The sequence below is a fragment of the Lepus europaeus genome, chromosome 5 (genome assembly GCF_033115175.1).
Source record: "Lepus europaeus isolate LE1 chromosome 5, mLepTim1.pri, whole genome shotgun sequence".
Taxonomy (NCBI): Eukaryota; Metazoa; Chordata; class Mammalia; order Lagomorpha; family Leporidae; genus Lepus; species Lepus europaeus.
This window is the reverse complement of record NC_084831.1, coordinates 122774706-122799510: the sequence shown is the minus strand read 5'-3', so window position 1 is coordinate 122799510 and position 24805 is coordinate 122774706. Positions and strand designations below refer to the sequence as shown.

The 24805-nt window shown below is 43.5% G+C and overlaps 1 protein-coding gene across 1 annotated transcript; it reads left to right on the top strand.

Moving 5' to 3' along the window:
* Window positions 1–3152: 3152 nt before the first annotated feature.
* On the top strand, window positions 3153–21033 carry LOC133759213 (Fc receptor-like protein 3). The gene is made up of 14 exons (XM_062190160.1): window positions 3153–3183; window positions 3931–3951; window positions 4946–5188; window positions 5664–5924; window positions 6158–6442; window positions 7203–7487; window positions 7844–8122; window positions 12536–12814; window positions 13178–13291; window positions 16638–16665; window positions 17975–18090; window positions 18649–18714; window positions 20784–20815; window positions 20893–21033. The coding sequence occupies exons 1-14, from the start codon at window positions 3153–3155 to the stop codon at window positions 21031–21033; spliced, it is 2181 nt and encodes a 726-aa protein (XP_062046144.1).
* The last annotated feature ends 3772 nt before the right edge of the window (window positions 21034–24805 follow it).

Sequence of the window (24805 nt, the reverse complement as noted above, 5' to 3'; positions counted from 1 at the left end):
AGGTGCATGCTTGTGGAAGAAAACAAGTCTGCCTCCAACACAATCATTCATTAACTCACTCATACAAATTAGAACTGACTCTGTCCAGTTAGGATTGTTAGCAAGTATAAACACAGGACTTCTAGTTACATTTCAAGTTCAGATAAACAAGCATTACATTTTTAGTATAGTTACAAATACCTGAAATATTTTATATGACACAGTTAAAGTAAAATTTTCTTAGTTTTTATCAGAAATTCAAATTTCACTGGGCACTCCAAATCTGGCCATCCTATACTAAATTGCCAGGCCTGTGCTACAGTGGGGATTATGGAATGAACATGATATATTCCATGTCTTTTAGAAGGAGATAGAAAATGTGTCGTTTTTGGCCCCAGCTGGTCAGTGAAATTCAAAAGACTGCTTCTTGAGCATCTTTCTCAACCACAGGAAACAACTGTTAGCAGTGATCATCAAAACTCCCACTTCTGACCAAGAAAGGAATTCGTTTTTGTTCATGTCCGAGCTCGTTGGACTTGGACATGCTAAACATTAAACTTATCCATATTCAACTGTGCCTTAATGAGTGCTGTCTACAAAGAAAACAAAAGTGAGCCTGAACTCTTTACTTCCCTAAAGGTACGCTAAGGAATATTGTCAGACATAGGAAATTATAGTTTGCTGTGATGAGCTCTGTGGCAAAGGAAATCAAAGTGTTATTGACACACATGAGAGAGACACCTAGCCCACAAGTGGCACACACTCTCTACAATTACTAGTTTACAGTGATCCTATACTATGAATGAACTGGGTACAATTTTTAATCAGGAGTTTAATTTAATTTAAATAAGTAGATATAATCTATACCTCCTCTTCAGAATATTGGAGAAGCCTTTAAAAGGGAGTGACTAGGGGCTGGCGCTGTGGCATAGAGGGTAAAGCCCATATCCCATATGGGTGCCAGTTCAAGTCCCAACTGTTCCACTTCCTATCCAGCTCTCTGTTATGGCCTGGGAAAGCAGTAGAAGATGGCCCAAGTCCTTAGGCCCCTGCATGCATGTGGGAGACCTGGAAGAAACTCCTGGCTCCTGGCTTTGGATCGGCACAGTTCCAGTCATTGCTGCCATTTGGAGAGTGAACCATGGGATGGAAGATATCTCTCACACTCTCCCTCTGGCTCTGCCTCTCTGTAACTCTGTCTTTCAAATAAATAAGTAAATCTTTTTTAAAAAATGGAATTACTAAGGAAATATCTTAAATACATCTGATCCTCTTCTACTGTCATCTTATTCCTCATTGTTTAAAATCCATTCACTGGTTCAGCCAAGAACTTCCTGACACCTTGGTAGGTGACAAGGATTCTACTCGGTACTGAGAGCACAGTGAAGACCAAACCAGACCTGTTTTTCAACTCTGGCAATCCTGCAGCCTAATTAGAGAACTGCATGTGCACAATCCCTTAAATGCAAACGGAAAGTCAAACTTTGGTGATTTCTGTGGGGGTAAGGATGTAAATCTGTTGAACAAAACAGGAGCTCTTTTTCCCTTCATGCTCAGAGTCAGCAGCCCTGAAGAAGTGACGGGGTCAGGCCTGAGATCATCTTCCATCTCTACGGTAAAAGTCTCTTCGATGGCCACAACGTTTATCCTGTTAGTTAGATTACTGAGAATGGTGTGTTTGTAGGCCTAGGTTAGGAGTGATACCATCCCCACAAATCCGTTCTCAGGAAGGGGAAAACACCTCACCTTTTACTATATAAAGTACAGCTAAGCAGACAGTATGTAAGCAGATTGTCTATCTGTGTATGGGAATTTCATGAATGAAGAAAGTTGCTAGGGGAAAAAACGTCTGGAGCCAGTGTTACACACAGTGTGTTAGTTTGCGGAGCCTGCATACCATGTCAGAATGCTATTCAAGTCCCAGATGTGCTGTTTCGGATGCAGTGTGTTCATAATGCCCCTGGGAAAACAGCGGAAGATGGCCCACATGGGACAACCAGAAGAGTTCATGGCTCCTAACTTCAGCCCGTTGCAGCCATCTGGGGAATGAACCAGCAGGTGGATGATTCTCTCTCTCTCTCTCTCTCTCTCTCTCCCTCTCCCTCTCCCTCTCCCTCTCCCTCTCCCTCTCCCTCTTTCTCTCTCTCCACTCCCTGTCACTCTGCCTTTGAGGTAAATGAATCTTTTTTTAAAAAAAAATTTAAGAATGCTCTTTAGAGGAATGCTAATGGACAAAAAGGTTGTGAAATACTAGTCAGAGTTTCTCACAGTCCATTCAACAGTAACCACTACCCCACCACATATGTATAAAATACCTGCTTTCAAGAAAGTGTTATTAGAGGCACAGGGGATATAATGGTGGTGAAGACTTAAATGTTAATTAAGGTGAAGAGACAAAAGCAAGCAAGAAAATAATGACAGATATGACAAACAAAAAAGAAAACAACAACAACAAAAATGCACACAGGGCCTGAAACAGAAAAGAATGGGGTAGGACCTCTGAATTGCAAGATGAGTGAAAGCCTGTTTGAAAATGGCCCTGGCTTAAAAATAGGGTGGGTTTCATCTGGCTCCTGATTTGCACAGGTGTGGGTGGGACTTAGGGACAGCTCCTTTTGCTAATCTGAAAATGTGGGTAAAGTTCATGCCCATTATGTAAACATCAAAAAGGGTTTTGCACCTACTTTGACAACTTGATGTGTATGACTCATACTAACACATAGCAGGGCACGACATTCACAGATAAGCCTATGTGAAGAGCCTCATGTGGAACCAGTGGCTATGTGAATTCGAGGTAATACAGGGGATTTCCATTTGAAAGGTGAAGAAACAGCTACATGAATACTAGCCAATTCACAGCCTGGCACTCTCAGAGAACTCAGGCATGGACCTGCGGAAGTTTCTCCTGAGAGACTTGAACCACTGGGAGGTAATCCCCAACATTTTAAATATACACAGCTTCCAGGGGGTGAGATAGAAACATCATGTACAAAGGCAGCCCTGTTCATGTATTCAGAACTCAAAGTATAATGTGATACTAAGTTCTTCTACTTCCCCTTTCTAATTTTGCAGGTGTTATCTGAGCAGAAACCTCCTACCCTGCTTCCTGGATGAGAGATAAGCCCAGCTTTTGTGAGATGGATGTGCCCAGCCCTCAGCCAGGCCAGGCCCCCATGTTCCTGTGGCTGCTGCTGTTGATCCTGGGTGAGTAGCCAGGCCAGGCCAGCGGAATGGTCTCGGTTTCTAAAGTCAGCCAGGGGAATAGCCGGGGAGCTGCTTTCTCTGCTTCCACTCAGGGCTTGGAGACAGACAGTGAGAGATGGGAAATGAGCAGAACTGGGTCCCAGGACAACCAAAAGTCTCTGAATACAACATCAGAGCCAGCCAAGAATACTGCTTTTGGCTTCCCACAGATGCTCAAATCCTGGGAAACTTGGACTTTTCTTTCCATGAACCCACAACTCTATGTCCCTCTTTGCTATGGCCTCAAATGAAATTATTTTTCAGAGAAACAATTACTTTCAAAACCAAGGCACCTGAGGGAAGATCTACTAAGAAACATGACTGTTTCTAAAGTTTTAAGTCAACATTTAACTTGAGGTAGAAAAGGTCAGGGAGACCATAGGAATCCCAAGAACTGAGAGGAGATGATGCCCTCTTTCCAAGTCCTTGCCCGTCTCCGCACTGCTGAGTTGAGGCTAGAGAAGAGAGGGAGGGAACGTGCTACAAAGCAGCGAGGCAAGCCACAGCAGAGCACCAAGCCAGGGTTCCAGGCATTCCATTGCTGTAAAACAAATTCCACTCTACTTTTTCTTGCTTTTATGGGTTGTGAGTGGTATGGAACAGGAGAAAAACTGGGAAGGATAAACTGAAGAAATGATCGTGGTTACACTGTCGGAAAATTTTACCCAAAGTGTCTAATTGAGTCTCTGAATCTTGGCTCCCTCACAGCTCCTGGAAGAGAACAACTGGGTGAGTTTCCCCTTCTTTCTGATCCTCCGGGTCTCCTCCCAGCATGTCCTATCCCAATCCTTGTAAATGAGGCTGCAGGGACACACCAACACCAGTGAGCTTGCTACTGGAGTCATGCCTGTTCCTACGCTGGGCAACAGACTCTCCTCTCACTTCTCCATCTGCAGGTTTCTCAGTCCAGGACGTCTCAGCGTAGAAAGAAAGGGAACATTTGAGGGGAGGGCGCAAGTAGGAAGCTGATGTTGAGAGAACCTCACATCTGATCTCCTCTGTTCCCTAGACCTCTCCCTGCATGTATCCAAGCTAGTGCCACCACCAAAGGACATAGCAATGACTCCCATTCTTAGAGGAAAATGCTACAGTGAACTATCCATTTCCCAAAGAAGTGCATGGTTCTGCCATGGCTCAACTTCTGGGCCTATCAGTCAGATCCTTCAAGCAGCTCACTTTCTTCCATTCAGATTCTTTATGGTCCTCAATTATCGATTGTGTCCAATCTAGATGAAAAGTTTCTTTCTTGTAGAATCTCAGGCTAGCAAGATTTAAAAGAAGTGAGTGCAAAACCAAGCAAACAAAAAAAGCCTGATCATCAAATGCTATCAGCCAAGTAGGAAGTGTGTTTTCTAGAGTTCAGAAACTACCTCTGAGATATGCACATCCTGGCTTCACAGGGATGTATAAGACAAGAGCATTTCAGAATCAACCCACCTTCTGAGACCTTCATGGTGTTTGTTCAACTACCCATCACATCTGATAGCTTTGCTGAGCCCATATCAGGAATTGGAGATCTATCCCCAGGATTGCTTGACTATGACCAGGCTGAGCAAAGGATGAGGAAGAATAGAGTGTGTCCCAGATATTTCCCCAGGGACATTTCTCATTCTGGTTCTGACTGAGATTAGCTCCAGGAAACTCCCAGCTGCAAGGCTGAGCCCTCCCCTGCTCTGTGCCCACCTCCTATTTATCTGCCTTCATCTTCGTATTGCCTGTGCAGGAACCCCTCCAAAAGCTGCCCTTCTCCTCGATCCTCCATGGTCCACGACCTTCAAAGGCAATAAAGTGATTCTCATATGCAAAGATTTCCATTCCCCAGCCTGGAGAGATGTATTTTGGTATCATGATGGGAATGTCTGGAAAACAGAATCTAACAAGATCCAAACTGAACATTCTGGATATTACCAATGCAAAACACAAGGATCTTCCCTCAGTGACCCTGTGCATGTGGAATTTTCAGATGGTGAGGAAAGGAAAGTCAAGCCACTGGGCAGGGTTTCTGAGGGCTGGGTTAATTCAGGGACTCGAGAGTTGTAACCAGGCATGGGTGTGTGTGATGTACTGACTTCAGAGGAGAAAATAAGGAGCTAGGGCAGCAGCATGGTGCTGTATTGCTCATCTTCTCTGTCCAGAGAAGCACTGGTATACCAGGGGCTATCTGGCAAAAATGGACTCAGGCCAAAGAAAGGTTTGGGATGTATGGGAAAAAATTCCTCTGTTACTTAAGTGCATGTGGGGGAAATTTCTCAAGGGCATTTTCTTGTAATTAGTTCATTCTCCTAGGGCAAAGAAGAATTGGGTGTTGGAGTCATGTGGAAACATTGGTGGAGGACATTTGCAGATATGTGAAGGTTGTAGCTCTCTCCTCCTGGGCAGAAAAGAGGGGGAAAAAAGAAATACCAGGGGATAAACTGAGCACGCTTCTTGGCTCTTTGCAGATTGGCTGATTCTGCAGGTTTCACACCCTGTCTTTGAAGGAGATGATGTAGTCCTGAGATGCCAGGGGAAAGAAGAAGAGAAAACAAGTGAGAAGGCGTACTACAAGAATTTTAAACGACTTCCTGACAATAACAACCCAGACTGCATTACACTAAATTCAGTCTCCAGGGACAGTGGTAAATATTATTGTACTGCTTCAAGGAAAATACTTGGAATTTTATGGCCAAAAACCTCAACACCTCTAAACATCCAAGTTCAAGGTAATGGCTGGACTTTTGTGGGTTGTAGGTTTTGGTGGGGAAATGGTGAGAATTGAGGGAGGGGGCTTGTCAGTGGGGATTTCCTGAAGAGCCTCTGAAGGGCCAGTCGTGGAGGCAGTGGGCTCCACTTGCATGGTTCCCCAATGCCTGAAGTCTGTGCTAAAAACTCAGGTGTTTCTCTCCAGGAGCTCTGCACTTCACTGCCCTGGGAATGGTTGTGTTCTTCTCTCTAGAGCTGTTTCCACAGCCTGTGCTGACAGCAAGCCCCACTCAGCCTATCGAAGGGGGTCTAATGACCCTGACCTGTGAGACCCAGGTCCATCCACAGAAGTCAGATGTCCAGCTCCACTTCCACTTCTACAGAGATGACCAGGGCCTGCAGCCAGGCTGGAGTAGTTCCCCAGATTTCCAGATCCCCACGACAAGGAAGGAAGACTCAGGCTCTTACTGGTGTAAGGCAAAGACAATAAACAACAGCATCATCAAAAAGAGCCCAAGATTACAGATACGTGTGCAGAGTAAGTGTCCAAGGGGCTGTTCTTACAGGGTCAGAGCTGGTAGGGGCAGATAGAGCAGAACAAGAATATCACCTGCCTCTTGGGTGGACATGACAGAGAGGGGCTTTTAGCCTTCCTGCAGGTTCAACATTCACCTAACTTTCCTATAACATTCTTTTCCACCCAAGTCAGTCATAGTTATTGATCAGTTGCAGGGTGCCCAGCTCTGTGAGGGTTACAAAGATGTTCTCTCATGAGTATACAGACAACAAGAAACGCTGCTGGCTTTAGAGGCTGTATGGTGTTTTCATTTCTGGACCTAAACTCTTACAAAATACTGGGGAAAGAGGAATGGGGGCATAAACTAGAATAGCTAGAGAAGAATGTGGGGACGTGGAGGTGAAGCTGCAGAAGTCTTCAAGGGTTTAGATAGGGTTTGGATTTTGAGCAAGGTCACTTCAGATAGAAGTAACGTCTCCACTGCTTCCTCTTATTCTGTGGCCCATCGCTGCACCAGAGATTCCTGAGATAAATGCCTGTAAAATGTGACTGTGGGCAACATTCAGCTTAGGAAGATGGTGGACCTGGGTGCCCACATTCCCCAAAGATGAGAATTATTGTGGGAGTGGGGAGAAATGTTGCTCCATTTGTAATTTCCCATTTCCTACCTTAGACCCCTGCCTATGGCTGCTATTGGTTTATTTATGGCAGCATCAATCCTCTCCTGGACTTTGTGGTTCCTGTCACTGGTGCCTTCATATACCATCTTGTGTTTTCCCAGGGATCCCTGTATCTGAGGTGAATCTAGAGATCCGGCCCCATGGGGGGAACCTGACTGAAGGAGAAGACATGGTCCTTATCTGCTCTGTAACCAAGGGCACAGGGGCTGTCACATTCTCCTGGCATCGAGACGGAACAGTGAGTCTGGGCAGAAAGACCCAGCATTCCCTGCTGGCAGAGCTGCAGGTGCCTGCTGTGAAGGAGTACCATGCTGGGAGATACTACTGTGCAGCTGACAACAATCACGTTCCAGTCCTCAGCAAGTGGATTACAGTCACCGTGAGAAGTGAGTTCTCAGGCCAGGGTCTAAGTTCTCTGTCAGCTGTGAGGAACTTCTGGAGGAGATAAAGGAACAGGGATATGAGGATTCAAAAGCTGTCCAAGAGAGCTGTCCAAAGGTGGCAGATACGAGTTGAAGACACTTTACCCCTAGTGTAAAGACAGAGGGGTGGGAAAAAGCAAAATTACCCAAGAAGACTTCTTTGACTTTAGGAAATGCTTGTGATTATTGGATGAGGACAGTGTAGTCAGTGGGGAACAGAAATGACCCATGGATGTATCTATTTCTAGTCTCCTTGAAGAGTGTCGTGAACCTGTCATGGGGTTGGGCTCCTTCTCTGACAGCCCTTTTGTCTCCCTCAGTACCAGTGTCTCGCCCTGTCCTCACCTTCAGGGCCTCTGGGGCCCGGACTGTGGTGGGGGACGTGGTGGAGCTGCACTGTGAGGCCCTGAGAGGGTCTCCTCCAATCCTGTACCGGTTTTATCACGAGAACGTCACCCTGGGGAACAGCTCAGCCCCCACTGGAGGAGGAGCCGCCTTCAACCTCTCTCTGACAGCAGCACATTCTGGAAACTACTCCTGTGAGGCTGACAATGGCGTGGGGACTGAGCGCAGTCACAGAGTGAGTCTCACGGTCCTAGGTAAGCAAGATACGTTCACAGCAGTTAAGGGCCAGCAGCCCCGTCTTCCCACAGACAGAGCTAGACTGAACTATTTGTTGGTGTGAAACCACAGCAAACTTCTGCCTCTACTTGCAAACTCTGGGATTCTTCCTTATGACTACACATTCAGTAACTCAGACTTGTATGTTATTTCCTCTGCCATTGTCATGAATAGTTATACAGCCCACACAGTCTTTCTATTGAAGCACAAAGACTTTCCAACATATCAGATATATGATGATTCAGCAATCACTGATAATGAACATGGTGTAGAAAGTCTTACTTCTGAGTTCCTTTGTTTAGAAACAACTGATCAGACCATTCCTTGCCATAGTTCCCTACCCACAGTTTGCTCCAATATAAATTCCCATGTGGTGTGGTTCCCTGAGTCATTAAACACAGAGTGTTTCCTTGTACATACCCCGGCTGTCATGGTAGCATGACTCTCATGGCCTCCAGATGCTTCCAGACTCTCAAAGTACCAGCCTCTCATTTACTCTGATCTCAATATCCCCCAACAAAATATTTCTTCATCAGGGAAGCACTCTCAGCCCATATTGACAATGAACAACAATATGTCCAGTCATTAAGGAGAGACACCTCCCCTCTTCCCACTGCCACCTAATCCAAACCATGCTTATCCCAAAGTGCCCAGCATTTGTAAAGTGGGTTAGAACACTGGAAGATAGAAGATGGCAAAATAGGCTGGTGCCGCGGCTCACTAGGCTAACCCTCTGCCTGCGGTGCCGGCACCCCGGGTTCTAGTCCCGGTCGGGGTGCTGGATTCTGTCCCGGTTGCTCCTCTTCCAGTCCAGCTCTCTGATGTGGCCTGGGAAGGCAGTGAAGGATGGCCCAAGTGCTTGGGCCCTGCACCCACATGGGAGACCAGAAGGAAGCACCTGGCTCCTGGCTTTGGATTGGTGCTGTGCACCGGCCATAGCGGCCATTTTGGGGGGGTGAACCAACGGAAGGAAGACCTTTCTCTCTGTCCCTCTCTCTCACTGTCCAACTCTGCCTGTCCAAAAAAAAAAAAAAAAAAAAAAAAAAAAGAAGATGGCAAAATAAAAGAGATGTTTCAATGACTCCCAGTGATTCAAATCCATACCATCCATGGATTTTGCCATCAACTTGCTGTTTCAGGATTCTAAATTATTAGAACAATTATCATGTTTGGTTAACAGTGATTTTCAATGGGCCAACTTGAATTATATTTAGCTTTTAGGTCCACTATTAGAGCTGGGAATGTTAGACAGTGTTCTGAAAGTAGGACTCTAGTTTTGCACAAGAAAGTATTCTATTAGTGAAGTCTCTTCACTAGTGTTGTCCTTGCTTTCCTCACTTACAAAGTAATTGAGCCAAGTGAATCATGGAGGTTCAACAATTCTTGATTTCATAACTTTTTCAGTCAAAATGTTGAACATGCCCTCCAATTATTTATTTATTAATTACATTTATATACAAAAGGGTACTTCAAAATGTTTGTGGAAAACGGAATTAAAAGATAAAGTTACTTTGGCACAAAACATTTGAAATCTATGTAGTTTTTTCATAGTAAGCATTGTCCATCAAATTTTTGAGGACCCCCAATGCCTGGATTTAAACATTTTTGTACCAATATCCTACTTTTTAAGTTCATTTCCCACAAACTTTTTAAAACCCTATCATACATGTGCTGCTGTACTAAATACACACATGGCAAAGGAAACAAAGAAGTATAAATTAAATAAGGAAGAAATGAACAATATTTTAAGATCTTTGACTTAAAATCTAACTAAATTTATAGTTGAATATGCTTCATTTAATTTTGAAAAACTTACTTTACTTTTTGTGGTAGAGTTACTAGAGGTTTGGCTTTGAGCTTGGTTTATTTCAATTGGTTTCCGTATTGTGATTGCTTAAAAAGTTATCTTACCAATACATCCAAGTAAAAGTAGAATACCACTTGTTGCTTTTTCAGATCTGTGGTCCTCATTTTTCAACCTCATGCACTAATTATGTAAAGGTATTCATTGCTACTTGGTTGGTATATTTACAGTTTCATTGATGTCATCAGTTATTCTTGTAAAGTAAGTAGGAAGTGGAAATACTATTAGTCTGAATTTACAAAAAAAAAAAAATGGTTCAAGCCTAGAATTACAAACTGTTTGCAATACTGTTTCCATGAACTCTCATAGCCACTGATCACAAAAAAAAAAAAAAAGAATCACCAAAAATAAGTACTAGTCTTTCTTCATAAAAAAAATTACGTGATTCAGGCCGGCACCGTGGCTCAATAGGCTAATCCTCCGCCTTGCGGCGCTGGCACACTGGGTTCTAGTCCCGGTCAGGGCACCGATCCTGTCCCGGTTGCCCCTCTTCCAGGCCAGCTCTCTGCTGTGGCCAGGGAGTGCAGTGGAGGATGACCCAAGTCCTTGGGCCCTGCACCCCATGGGAGACCAGGAGAAGCACCTGGCTCCTGCCATCGGCCAGCCGCAGCGGCCATTGGAGGGTGAACCAACGACAAAAAGGAAGACCTTTCTCTCTCTCTCTCTCTCTCACTGTCCACGCTGCCTGTCAAAAAAAAATTAAAAAAAAAATACGTGATTCAGGCATATATTTAATTCCTCTTTTTATAAATTTAATACAAAATAAGTAAACAACTTTCATTTGATATTAAAAGGTTTGTAGACATTCCCCAATCGCATTACAATGCAGTAAAATGATTTTGTTATTTAAGTTAATCTGTGAAAACAATCAAGTTGCCAACTGAAAGAGCAACCATTTCCAACATGCTGACAGTAAAAAAACAAGTGAAGATATCACTGCCCACCCTTCCACACCATGGAGGCCCCCTACCATCCCAGGAACTCCTGAACTATCCCAACACAAGGTATAGCGTATGGCCTAAGCAAGGATACCAATGTGAATATTTGCAAAGAATTAGGAAAAGAATGTCTTTCTGGCATTCAAGCTCAAAACTAAAGACTTTTAAACATTCTCATATCTTCTTCTCACACCCGATGAGATACTCTGCACCCTACCTTGAAGACCACTGACATTGATAACCATGGCCTCTTCTAGTCCTACAATAATTCTCTGATTTTAGGGGAATGTGTTTGTGGAAGCCAAAGTTTGGTGAGCCACATAGAGGAAGAAGTTGAAAATATCTGCACCCAGCTTGCAGAAACCCAGAGTTGTAGGTGGAAGGCACATTGAGATTCACAAAAAATCCCTGGATCCCTCTTCATGTTGTCCAGATTGCTTTGTATTGCAGAAGATACACAGAAGAGCCAACCCAAACTGGTCATTTCAATTTAGCCTACACTTCCAACACCAAGACTTGGCATCTTTACGGGGAGACAGCGAGTGCCATCTTTCTTGCAGCCAGCAGAGGGCTCATCGTCAAGTCTGATCATTGCCATTCATTGAATGGTCTCCACATTTGCACTCACTCCCCTTTATCCAACCTCTGATGCAAAGCAGAGTTGAAAATCTTTACCAAGCCTCCCTTGCCAATGAAGCACTCAGCTTATATCTAAAGTCCTGCACACAAAGGGACTCACCCAGGTTTCCTCATTTCCTCATAGCTTGGCAGAACCAGCAATCTGACCATCCACATTTGACATTCCACTTTTCTGGTTTCCTGTTCTCCTTGACTATTCTATTTCCATAAGTATTAAATTAAAATAGAAATCACTGTTATTTGTGCTGCCTCTGGCTACTTTTGTGCCAATTTGTATCAATACAGTTATCCACTTAATGACCAATTATTAGGCAACTATTATATCCAGGGAAAGTTCTAGTAGCTGGAAATATAGCAATGAACAAACAGGTAAATCTCTATTATGATTGAAGTTAAATTCCCTTAGAGGAACTAGAAATGCAATAGTGAAAGGCAGACAGATAGAGGGATAGAGGGAAAGGTGGATAGATGGATGGGCAGACAGATGTTAGATAGTACAAAATGTTATATAGAAAAATAAAGGAAGGTAATTGAGTAGACAGTAATCAAGCCTCAATTTATATAGTTGTGGAAGTATCTGTCTTAGAGCTAATATTCGGAGGTAGGAATATTCAGAAATGAAACTATTGCAGTTACTATTTCTGTCAGTAATAATAGCTCAGATTAATTGAAAATTTTACATACAAGGTTCTTAATATAATCACTTGAGCCATCATTTATTATTAGCTCCATTTTATAGAGCAATAAACTGAGACTCCAAAAAATTAAGCTTTTTTTTTTTAAAAAAAAATCAAGATCACGGCTAATAAAGGGCAGAGACAGATTTAAGTCCAGGTTTTCACAAATCCAGGTCTATTTTCCTACTAAAATTTCACTGCATGTTCTCATATTAGGTTCTCTTGGATACATCCTGAAGCAAAATTGCCAATGACCTGCTTTTCCTCTTGCAGTTCCAGTATCTCGCCCTGTCCTCACCCTCGTGGTCCCTGGGGCCTGGGCTGTGGTGGGGGACGTGGTAGAGCTGCACTGTGAGGCCCTGAGAGGGTCTCCCCCAATCCTGTACCGGTTTTATCATGAAGACGTCACCTTGGGAAACAGCTCAGCCCACACTGGAGGAGGAGCCACCTTCAACCTCTCCCTGACGCCAGAACATTCTGGAAACTACTCCTGTGAGGCTGACAATGGCCTGGGGGCCCAGCGCAGTGAGGTGGTGTCACTCTCCATCTCAGGTGGGGTTGATGATACCTGGGCTAAAAGTTACAGTTATGCTCAGCTTAATATTTATCCAACAGGTTATACAGATTCTACCATAGTCAAAGAATTTCTGGAAATGCACACCAAGGCTTCAGACTTCTGGAGCTTGGTGCTGGTTTTATAGAGGGAAGAAAAAGGAACAGATTTTTAATCTTAGCTGCTTGGCAACAACCTTTCAAGTACCATTGTAATGAAAATTACAAATTGTAGGAGATAATTTAAATGGATCAGACCTTAACACAAACCTTCTTTGATAGATCTCTAGCCCCAGCTGCATGGTTTTTGCCTAGATCCAAAGTCTTTGCCCCTGGAACTCAGGCCTAGATCTCCCCTCTCAGGTGCTTCCAAGAGCAGACTAGGCCTCATCATGGCAGGAGCCAGTGGGGCACTCATCGTTGGTCTTGCCACTGCTGCCGCTCTGCTGCTCCACCTCAGGACCCAGAGGAGATCGGGTGAGTGTCTGTGTCTTACCCTCTGATATTGTGACTTTGCCACTGCTACAATGATTTGGAGTTGTGTGGTGTCTGAAGGCCACTTACACCCTTCCAAGTCCTAGGTGCTCAGTTGTATTACCTGCTGTCACTCTATAGGCCACACTAACAAAAATGTAGAACTTTTCAATGATGTTTCAGCCTCACATGTTTGACATTAGAGTTCTGTTTCCAATTAAAAATTAGAAAATTAAATATTTACTATTACATCACTGTTCCAAATCCTACTGGAAACAAAAGGGAGGAAAAATAAGCCCTCCATTTAAAACAAAAAGTGGATAATTGTCACAGGTGTAAATCATGAACTCTCAGAGTTACTTCAATATCAATCAAATATGGTTAAATTTGCATCAAATTAGTAGATAACCCTGGAAATAAGATTTAAAAATCAATTTCTGATTGTTTCTTGCCCATATGTTGAAATACAATTTTTTGTTAATCTTACATCCTGAGACCTGGCTAAACTCAGTCCTTAATTCTAACACCTATTTTATTGATTTCATCAGATTTTTCTCCATAGATGGTCACATTTGCTAATAAGGAAAGTTTGACTCCTTCTGTTTCCATCTTACTTCCTTTTTTTTTATTTGCTTGCACTGGCCACAACCTCCTGTACAATGCTGACTAAAAGTGATAAGAGCAGAAATGCTTGTCCTGCTTCTGATCTGTGTGAAAAGAATTCAGCCATTCAGCATTAAGAATTATGTTAACCTATGGGGTTTTTGTAGATGCTTTTTATCTGGCTGAGGGAGCCTAAGCATTTCTAATTTGCTGAGAGTTTTTACAGGAATAGATGTACGTAAAAGCATTTTTCTGTATTGAGAAAATCACCTGGTTTTCTTTTTCATCTCTTGTTAAGATAAACTGTGTATTGAAGCAGCCTTGCATTTCTGGTGTCTGCTCAGTTTGCTTATGATTGTTAGACTTCATTTGCTACAAATTTGTCTCCATTGGTATCATATATTCAGAAATAGCATTTGTTATTAATAGATTAATAAAATATAATTAATAAAATTATAATTATAAATATATTAAATGTAATTAGGGTGATATTTCTTTTATCTCTTTTTCCTTTTATAGTCTCTATTTCTAATGTGAATTTTAAAAAATAAGTGTCATTTGTGAAATATATATATTTTATTATTTATTTGACAGAGTTAGTGAGAGAGAGAGACAGAGAGAAAGGTCTTCTTTCTGTTGGTTCACCCCCAAAATTGCCACTACGGCCAGAACTACGCTGATCTGAAGCCAGGAGCCAGGTGCTTCCTCCTGATCTCTCACGCAGGTGCAGGGGCCCAAGCACTTGGGCCATCCCCCACTGCTCTCCCAGGCCACAGCAGAAAGCTGGAGAGCTGGACTGAAAGAGGAGCAACTGGGACTAGAACTCGGCGCCCATATGGGATGCTGGCGCCACAGGCAGAGGATTAACCAAGTGAGCCACAGCGCCGGCCCCCTTGTGAAATGTATTTTTACTGACCTAGAATTCTAGAGGTTAACAGTTTCTTTTTCTTTCAGTATTTCAAAGCTATTTCTCACTTTCTACTTGTGTGCATTGTTTTCACCAAGGAATCGGCTGTCATTTTTACCTCTGTTCTATTATTGCTTTTTAAAACCCATGAATATTTTCCCATGAATCAGAAATCTTTGAATGTATGGACTTTTTTTTCCCAATGCTTTGGGGTGCAAGGTTTCAAGACTGCAGATTGTGGAATCACTATTCCTTTACTTTCCCTATGAATCCCCTGCTCCCACTACCATCACTGTGTTGTTAACATGGCAACTCCTCTCTGTCAGGACAAAGACTTCTGTCCTCTCTTTCTCAAGGTTCCTACTGGAAATCAAGCATATAAGTGAAACATTCAGACCCCAACTTGATGAAAAACCTCACACATCTTCCCTCAGGAGTCACAGATTTAAAGGGCTACTGACAAAGATGGGAACTAGGAGGAGGCTTGAACTGGGGCAGACAGGAAAGATGTTAGTACCTTGGTGATGTTATAAAACTCCCTTGTTGTTAAGGGAGATGAAGCAGGCTTCCAGATTAGACTTCTACATAGACAACTATTATAAAATCGTCAGCTTGTCATTTTTTAGTCCTCAAAATACATACTTTAATTTGTTCATGTATTTAAAAAAATTTATGGGATAGTTTTAACTGGTAGACATGCTACTGGGAATACAAAAAAAGAAAAAGAAAAAAAAAACACAAGATTTATAGCCTCGAGAAGCACATACTTTCATGAAGGAGAGAATTAGAAGCAAGTACAGAAGTAGATTATCACAATGCAATGTATTGGTTTTAACATTACTTGATTCTATGTTCCTGAGAGTTGGCCACTCAGTCCAGCTGCCAGTTGACATCAAGGAAAGCTCAGGAGGAGGAACAATAACTTGAGATTAGCCAGGTGAAAGAAAAGGAAAAAGAGTTGTGTAAAGATCAATATGTAGGTGACACACAGTCCAGTGCTGCTGGAATGGGTTTGCAGGGGTCATTGATAGAGAAAGCGGGGCTTGAGCCTAGTCCCATTGGTTCACACTGGTGTAAGAATTCGTATCCGCTTCTGGGGCTGGTGCCATGTCACAGTAAAGTTAATCCTCCACCTGCAATGCCGGCATCCCATATGGGCGCCAGTTCTAGACCTGGCTGCCCCTCTTCCAGTCCAGCTCTCTGCTATGGCCTGGGAAAACAGTGGAGGATGGCCCAAGTCCTTGGACCCTTCACCCACATGGGAGACCAGGAAGAAGCACCTGGCTCCTGGCTTCATATCGGCACAGCTCTAGCCATTGCGGCCATTTGGGGAGTGAACCAACGGAAGAAAGACCTTTCTCTCTGTCTCTCTGTCTCACTGTCTGTAACTCTAACTCTCAAATATAATAAATAAAATCTTAAAAAAAAAAAGAAAGAATCCTTATCCGCTTCAACACCCTCCTGGCCTCTCCAGGCCTTGTCTCCCTCTTTCTGCTTTGTCAGACTGCAGTTAGGATAAAGGAGTGGAGTGTAGGGAAAGCACTTGACCCAGAGTTAAACACAAATGTGTCTCACGTTGCTACCCAGTCACAACTAGAGGTGTTGTTTAAATAGCTATTTCTGATTGGAAAAAGACTTAGAATAAGTGTGACTCTGCAAATGTCTTTTAAGACAATATTTGCCTTTGCCTGTAACCTGACACGGCTGGTGGAGCTTAGGGGGTCCCAGAGATTTGCCATAGCTGAGACCTGAAAGCCTCTGATTGCTGGGATGGAGCATCCTGGCGTAGAGCTCATCCGCAGCTCGCTCATCATCAATATCCCCTTGCTTGTTTTCCAGGAGGACCTTCTGCCCCTGGCACATCCAGGTGAGGTCTCTGCTTCTTGTGCTGCCAACATCCTCATGATTTATTTAGAGCCACAATGTAAGAACATGGAATTATGTCTACTTTTAAAAGATTTGCATGGACTTCCTGTTAATATTTTTTAACATTCTTATGAAATCCAAAACTGTGGTGAGGAGGACACTTTCACTCACATTATGCAGGCTTCTCATTCAGTCTGTTTATACAGAAAATTCATCTTATTAGCTATTTGTGTTAATTTATCTGCTTCTTTAAATGTGCTCCAATAGAAAATTGACCACTTATGTCTTCCTGACAACATCTTCACAATGCTACAGTTCACTGAGTCCCTCATCCCTTCATTCACACACTCATTTAGGAAATGACTATTGGAATGCTGCAACTGTTCAATTCCTAATATTAAATGCAGATAAAAATGATGCTGGGGGAAAACTCAATTTTCTTAAAGAGTCCTCATGGTATCTTACAGGAAATGCAGGTTATTATACTATGAAGTAGAAAATTGAAAGGATCGTTAGTAAAGACAGAAGTCAAATTCTGTGGGGATGCAGAAGTCTTTATGTATTGATGTTTAAGTGTGTACATATCTTTGAAAATGAATTTGAAAGTTAGCCAAATATGAGTTTTTACACTATCAAAGGGGCTTTGAGATTTTACAACTTTCCCCCTGACATTTCTGTGACCAGCCTAACCTATAATGCTGCCCTATAATGCTCCATCTTTTGCCATACTACTTTTTTTTTTAACTTTTATTTAGTAGATATAAATTTCCAAAGTACAGTTTATGGGCTAGAATGGCTTTTCCCCCCAGTAACTTCCCTCCCACTCACAACCCTCCCATCTCCCACTCCCATTCCATTCACATCAAGATTCATTTTCAATTATCTTTATATACAGAAGATCAATTTGGTATATATTAAGTAAAAATTTCATCAGTTTGCCCCTACACAGAACACAAAGTGCAAAATACTGTTTGAGCACTAGTCATAGCATTAATTCACATTGAACTACACATTAAGGACAAAGATCCTACATGAGGAGTAAGTGCCATACTACTTCTAATGTGTTCTTGAAAGAGCCATGCAGAAGCAACCATAGTATTTTTATATGAATTGTGCTGTACTTCCTAAATACTGATTTCCTTCTTCGAGATTCTGTGTAACCCACATATATTTCACACACACACACACACACACACACACCTTGTTTTTTTAATTTTTAATTAGTTTTTAACAATTCAATGTGCTTTGCAAATGCAATTCTAAGAGCATAATGACACTTTTTATCCATGTCTCTTTCTTCTGTGTCACAATTATAATCCCAATAAGTGTCAAGAGCCTTCCTTTTTCAGCACCTCCAACATACACCCCCAAGAGCTTTCCTATTCTGAGCCACCAGCGATGATGGAGTTCCAGCCAGTGTATAATGGTGAGCATTCCCTAAGAGCAGAAGGCTCCAAGGTGCCAGGGAAGGAGAGCAATAGAGCACAGTGGGTAGACCTGTCATGTCCAGTTTTTTTTTTAAAGATTTATTTATTTATTTGAAAGTCAGAGTTACACAGAAAGAGGAGAGGCAGAGAGAGAGAGATCTTCCATCCGATGGTTCACTCCCCAGATGGCCGCAACGGCCAGAGCTGCACCGATCCAAAGCCAGGAGCCAGGAGCTTCCTCCGGGTCTCCCACGTGGGTGCATGGGCCCAAGGGCTTGGGCCATCTTCTACTGCTTTCCCAGGCCACAGCAGAGAGCTGGATAGGAAGTAGAGCAGAGGGGTCTCGAACCAGCACCCATATGGGATGCCGGTGCTTCAGGCCAGGGCGTTAACCCACTGCACCACAGCGCCGGCCCCTCACGTCCAGTTTTAAAGTGACCTTCCTGGCATTATATTGGATATAGAAGAGGGGTATGAACTCGGTGGGTGGAGAAGAGAGTCTAGAATGTGGGACTCTTGACTACAGTCAATGATAATTTCTTCTCTCTTTGCAATAGATCCTAGAGACAGCGACCTGGTTTATTCCCAGATCTGGATCACTCAGAATGCATATAAAAATCCAGGTGAGCTGCCTTTCAGACAAGTATAAGTGAGGTGGAAAGTGTTATCAGCTCCAGCAAGGTGCCTTTGATCAGTTATTTCAAATATGAATCCAATATGGAAGGCACCACCTGTTCCTTCTGTTACCAGTCATATCATCTGTCCATACCCTCTTATTCATGCTGTCACCATTACTCTATAAACTCTTTGGGAACAGGAAATGTGACTCTTTCACTAATATTTCATAGTATCTAGCACAATGCTTAAAAAACCGTAGGCCCCTTAAAATACAGTATTTGCTAAATTAAACCTTTCATAAACTAGTGTGTAGATAATTATAATTCTCCTACCTGATCTCATTTCTAAACTTGTTCCCCAACAACCTTGCAACAATGTTTCCCACACAATCCCTCTGAGGTGCCCCACAGATCAAATAATTGTTTACTCTAATTGCCATGAAAATGTCTCCATTCCAAAGCCTGACACTTGCCAACCTTGCATTCTGACATCGATGTCCTTCCTACAACCACACTGAACTTGGCATTTTCATGCTTTGGCATATGTCCTTCTTACTTGTCCTAACACATCCTTGCCCCTGCTATAGCTGGTGACCCCTGTGCACATTTCAATATACAGCTCAGGCACTACTGTGAATCTCATGTGATTCTTAGCACCCCTCCCTGTGTTCCTACCTGGAATTAAGTGGTGATCCTTTGTGACAGTAGCATTTCTCTCTTGGTGTCCATAAGATTTTTTACCCATTTCTCCCCTTCAAAATTACAGGCTCCTTGATCATATGGGCTGAGTTTTTGTCATTCCCATCTCTTAATAGCTTACCTAATACCTAATAGAAGGTCATTATTCAATGAATGCTTATTGACTGCATAAATAAATGAAAAAGATGCCTGACAAAGATAGAAGAGAAACACATTAAATTTTATTTCCTTTTTTTAAAGACTAATTTACTTATTTGAAAGGCAGAGTTACAAAGAGAGATAGGAAGAGGGAGAAGGAGAGGGAGAGGGAAAGAGAGAGAGAGAGAAAGAGAGAGAGAGAGAGAGCTCTTCTATCCACTGGTTCATTCCCCAAATGGCTGCAACAGCCAGAGCTGGGCATATCAGAAGCTGGGAGCCAGGAGTTTCTTCCAGGTGCAGGAGCTCAAGCACTTGGGCCATCCTCCACTGCTTTCCCAGGCACATTAACAGGGAGCTGCATTGGAAGTGAAGCATCTGAGACTTGAACAAGTGTCCGGGGATGCTGGCATTGCAGGCAGTGGCTTAACCTGCTATGCCACAACACAGGCCTCACATTGAAGTTGCTCAGTGTTCCACTGCAAATCTTTGGCTTCCTGGGAAATCATCATGTGGCCTTAGAATGCTAACTTCCGGTTGGCGCTGCGACTCAATAGGCTAATCCTCTGCCTGCGGCGCTGGCATACCGAGTTCTAGTCCCGGTCGGGGCACCGGATTCTGTCCCGGTTGCCCTTCTTCCAGTCCAGCTCTCTGCTATGGCCCAGGAAGGCAGTGGAGGATGGCCCAAGTCCTTGGGCCCTGCACCCACATGGGAGACCAGGAGGAAGCACCTGGCTCCTGGCTTCAGATCAGCGCAGTGCGCTGGCCACAGCACGCTGGCCACAGCGCGCTGGCCGCAGCAGCCATTGGAGGGGTGAACCAATGGAAAAAGGAAGACCTTTCTCTCTGTCCCTCTCTCACTGTCCACTCTGCCTGTCAAAAAAAAAAAAAAAAAAAGAACGCTAACTTCCTCTCTCTGGTCTCTTCCAATTTCTCAGCTAACATCAGCATGAGCCATATTTGCTACCTTCTCTCAATGATCAATAAAGCCATTGAGGTTGTCAGTCAGAAGGGGTTATAATGAGCAGAGGAGCAAGAGGAAAGCATCAGGGAAGTTGTTCTGGGCATTCAGTGGTCAGGAGAGAGGCTTTGTGTGTGGTTTTCTGTGAGGGCATAGAAGAATTCAGCAGAGCAAACAGTCAAGAGAGAGAAACAGCGTTAAGACTGCCTGGGAATGCAATGCTGTTGGAAGTTGGAATTTATTCCCCACAGTTTAATATTTTGCTGCTTGCATCCAACAGCAGATTCACCGAGGATGCCCCACCAGGTTACGGTGAGTCACATTCCCTTTCTCTCCTCCTTCTCCTTCTCATGTGTGTTTAGATACTTACCCTGTGTGGCTTTCACCAGGAACCCACAGTCATTTACTCCGAGTTGAAGGCACACACAGATGACTGTGCCGAGAAGTCCAGCAGGAGAGGCAGTGCCCATGAAGATGCTACAGACAATTATGAGAACGTTCCGTGTGCATCAGCAGCCTTGAGGCACTAGCCCTTGCCAGAGTGTTGCACAGAGACCCCTCGGGGGGGAAAGCCTGCGCTGTTCTCCCAGTTCTCTCCAACCCTGCTCCCTCCCAGACTTGCAGACGCCTCCAGCCTGGGCTGCAGGGAACAAAGGCTTGGCAGAAGGTCCGCCAACCTCCTCTAGGCCTGAGTGTGTGTCCCCAAGGGACAGAAGGGCAGCATCTGAGCAAGTGCTGGGTTCTTCTCACGGTGGAGACTCACAACGGGATAGTGGGCCTCAGCTCCTAGGGCTGTGGAACATAGGAGGAGGATGGTCTAGGCTGGGTCACAAGGACACTGTTACCAGCACTGGATCTGTGTGACTGAAAACTCTTCGTGGGCTATCTATATATAAACAATTTGTTCCAAACATTGTATTTGCTTTCTTGTGTGCCTGAAAGTGGCATTGCTAGTGTGTTGATGTGTATGCTGTGCTCTTGCTACCAACTGAAAACAATTAAAGAGTTTGAGGTGACTCAATCTGAAATGCATTTCTCTACTTGTAGGATGACATTCCCAACCAAATCCACCTGTGATGGTGAAAACTTACCTCAATGTCTCATTAAATTAAAGCTTCTGCAATCTAACTTTTTTCTTTTCTTTTTTTTTCCTTTTGGACAGGCAGAGTTAGACAGTGAGAGAGAGAGACAGAAAGAAAGGTCTTCCTTCCATTGGTTCACCCCCCCCCCAAAAAAAATAACGGCCGCTACGACCTGCGCACTACGCCGATCCAAAGCCAGGAGCCAGGTGCTTCCTCCTGGTCTCCCATGTGGGTGCAGGGCCCAAGCACTTGCGCCATCCTCCACTGCCTTCCCGGGCTACAGCAGAGAGCTGGACTGAAAGAGGAGCAACAGGGACAGAACCGGCGCCCCAACCGGGACTAGAACCCAGAGTGCCAGTGCCGCAGGCGGAGGATTAGCCTAGCGAGCCGCGGCTCTGGCCTCTGCAATCTAACTTAATATGTGACTTCTCCATCCCCACTGCAGGGACTTAACATGCAAAGATTTGTATTCATTGTAAGCTTTGTTTAGTGACATGGTCTCTTCGTTTTTCATGCACAATCCACTCCTACTTAGTTAGCTAGTCAGCTTGAGTTCTGTTTATAAGCACCTATTTACTCCAAACCAATAACCTAGCACATCTAACCACTGTGACTCTCCCATTTTTTCTTCTGCCTCACTCCACCTGATGTAAACATCCTCCTAAACATTATGCCCGTTTTCCTTTTACTCTCCTCTTTATATCATATCAATTCACCTACATGACAAGGTACCTCAAGGGGCTGGCATCGTGGTGCAGTGGGTTAAGCCACAGCCTGCCACACCAGCATCTCGTATGAGCTCCAGTTCAAGTCCCAGCTGCTCCACTTCCAATCCAACTCCCTGCTAATGCACTGTGAAGAGAGCAGAAGGTGGCCCAACTGCTTGGGCCCTGCCACCCATATGGGTGACCCAGATGGAGTTCCAGGCTCCTGGCTTCTGCCTGGCTCAGCCCCAGTCTTCATGGCCATTTGAGAATTGAACCAGCAGATGGAAGATCACTCTCTCGCTCTCTCTCTCTCTCAAAATCTCTACCTCTCTCTCTCTCCCCTCTGTGATTCTGTCTTGCAAATAAATAAATCTTTTTAAAAAGCTAAAAATTTAAGATTAATGGAAAAGTGAAATTAAAAGATAAGTTTATTTGGTACAAAAATTTTTGAAATCCATGCATAGTGTTTTCAGAATATGTATTTTCAGGAAATTTTTAAGACTGCTTATATACATGAATTTCAAAAATTTTTGTACCAAAAGAAGCATCTTTTTTATCTATTTTTTATTTAGTAAATATAAATTTCCAAAGTACAGTTTATGGATTACAATGGCTTCCCCCCCCATAATTTCCCTCCCACTCACACCCCTCCCATCTCCCACTCCTTCTCCCATTCCATTCACATCAAGATTCATTTTCAATTATCTTTATATACAGAAGATCGATTTAGTATGTATTAAGTAAAGATTTCAACAGTTTGCACCCACACAGAAACACAAAGTGTAAAATACTGTTTCAGTACTAGTTATAGCATTACTTCACATTGGACAACACATTAAGGACAGATCCCACATGAGACGTAAGTACACAGTGACTCCTGTTGTTGACTTAACAATTTGACACTCTTGTTTATGGCGTCAGTAATCTCCCTAGGCTCTAGTCATGAGTTGCCAAGGCTATGGAAGCCTTTTGAGTTCACCGACTTCGATCTTACTCAGACAGGGTCATAGTCAAAGTGGAAGTTCTCTCCTCCCTTCAGAGAAAGGTACCTCCTTCTTTGATGGCCCCGTTTTTTCCACTGGGATCTCACTCGCAGAGATCTTTCATTTAGGTCTTCTTTTTTTTTTTTTTTTTTTTTTTCCCCAGAGTGTCTTGGCTTTCCGTGCCTACAATACTCTCATGGGCTCTTCAGCCAGATCTGAATGCCTTAAGGGCTGATTCTGAGGCCAGAGTGTTGTTTAGGACATCTGCCATTCTATGAGTCTGCTGTGTATCCCACTTCCCATGATGGATCGTTCTCTCCCTTTTGATTCTATCAGTTAGTATTAGCAGAAACTAGTCTTGTTTGTGTGACCCCTTTGACTCTTAGACCTATCAGTGAAAAAAAGCATCTTTTAATTCCATTTTCCATGAACATTTTAAATATCTTCATTTGTTTTTCCTAAAAGTATATTTTTATATTCATTATTTTAATTTTATGAGTTAAATACAGTTTTGTTGTAGGAAAATTTTTAGGAGTTTTCACTAAATGTTGCCACTCAAAGATTCACTCATATTGTTGCATGTTGCTATAGTACATTTGCTTTGATTTCTGCTTAATATTCCTTTTTGTAAATACCTTGCTTAATGTTTCCCTATTCAAAAAAATCTTTCTACATTATCTTGAATTTTGAATATGACAAAAGTGAAAACCAGGAAACAATTTTCAGAGACCGCAGCTTCATTCTGAAGCCCTAATATTCCCAGTTATCACTGAACCGAGGTTCAGAAACAAAGCCCCAGAAACAAACGAAACCCTCTTAGCATTAATCTCTGAATCTTGACAACTCTGGGCCCTGGTTCATCAGGATTACAGGCCCCTTGCAAAGCTTCACATCGTCCTTCAGCCAGTATTTCTAGAAGTCCCTAGGGAATGTCTTACAGGCATCCAAAAAATCAGTCTTGACTGAAGCCCACCGATGTTCCCATTTCTGGAGACACACTACAGGGTCACCCTCACCTCCACTGATCTTCAACTAACCACGGACGCTGAGTTTCAAAGAAAGCACTGATGTCCCCATCACTAGCAGCTAAGTCACAAATGCTGGCCTCAACTCCTTGCTGTAACCCACCAGCCTTGTTCCCCTAGTCTAGCCTCTGCTGAGATGCTGAGCTCTCTCAACTCACCTTCATCTTGGCATGAGATTTTTAAGGTCCCCTGAGGAGGAAGTAGGAGAATGCCCCTGTCCTCTGTTGTTCCTTCTGATGGCAAACACATGCCACCAGAGTAGCTGGCTGTAGGCAGGTGTAGGCTACCAGCCACCAGGTTGTCCTCAGAAGCTCTACTCCCATTATGCTGCTGTAACTTTGGAAGCACCGTGCCAGGCTCCTTGTACCTTACAGTGCATTTTCTCTTGGGGACTTGCCGTCTCTTCCCATTGTGTATCCCTTTCCTCACTCTGAAAGTTTAGTCCCTCAGCACTGTGTGAATCAGTGGATATGAGTGGAGAGAGAGCTGAGTCCTAACCCCACAC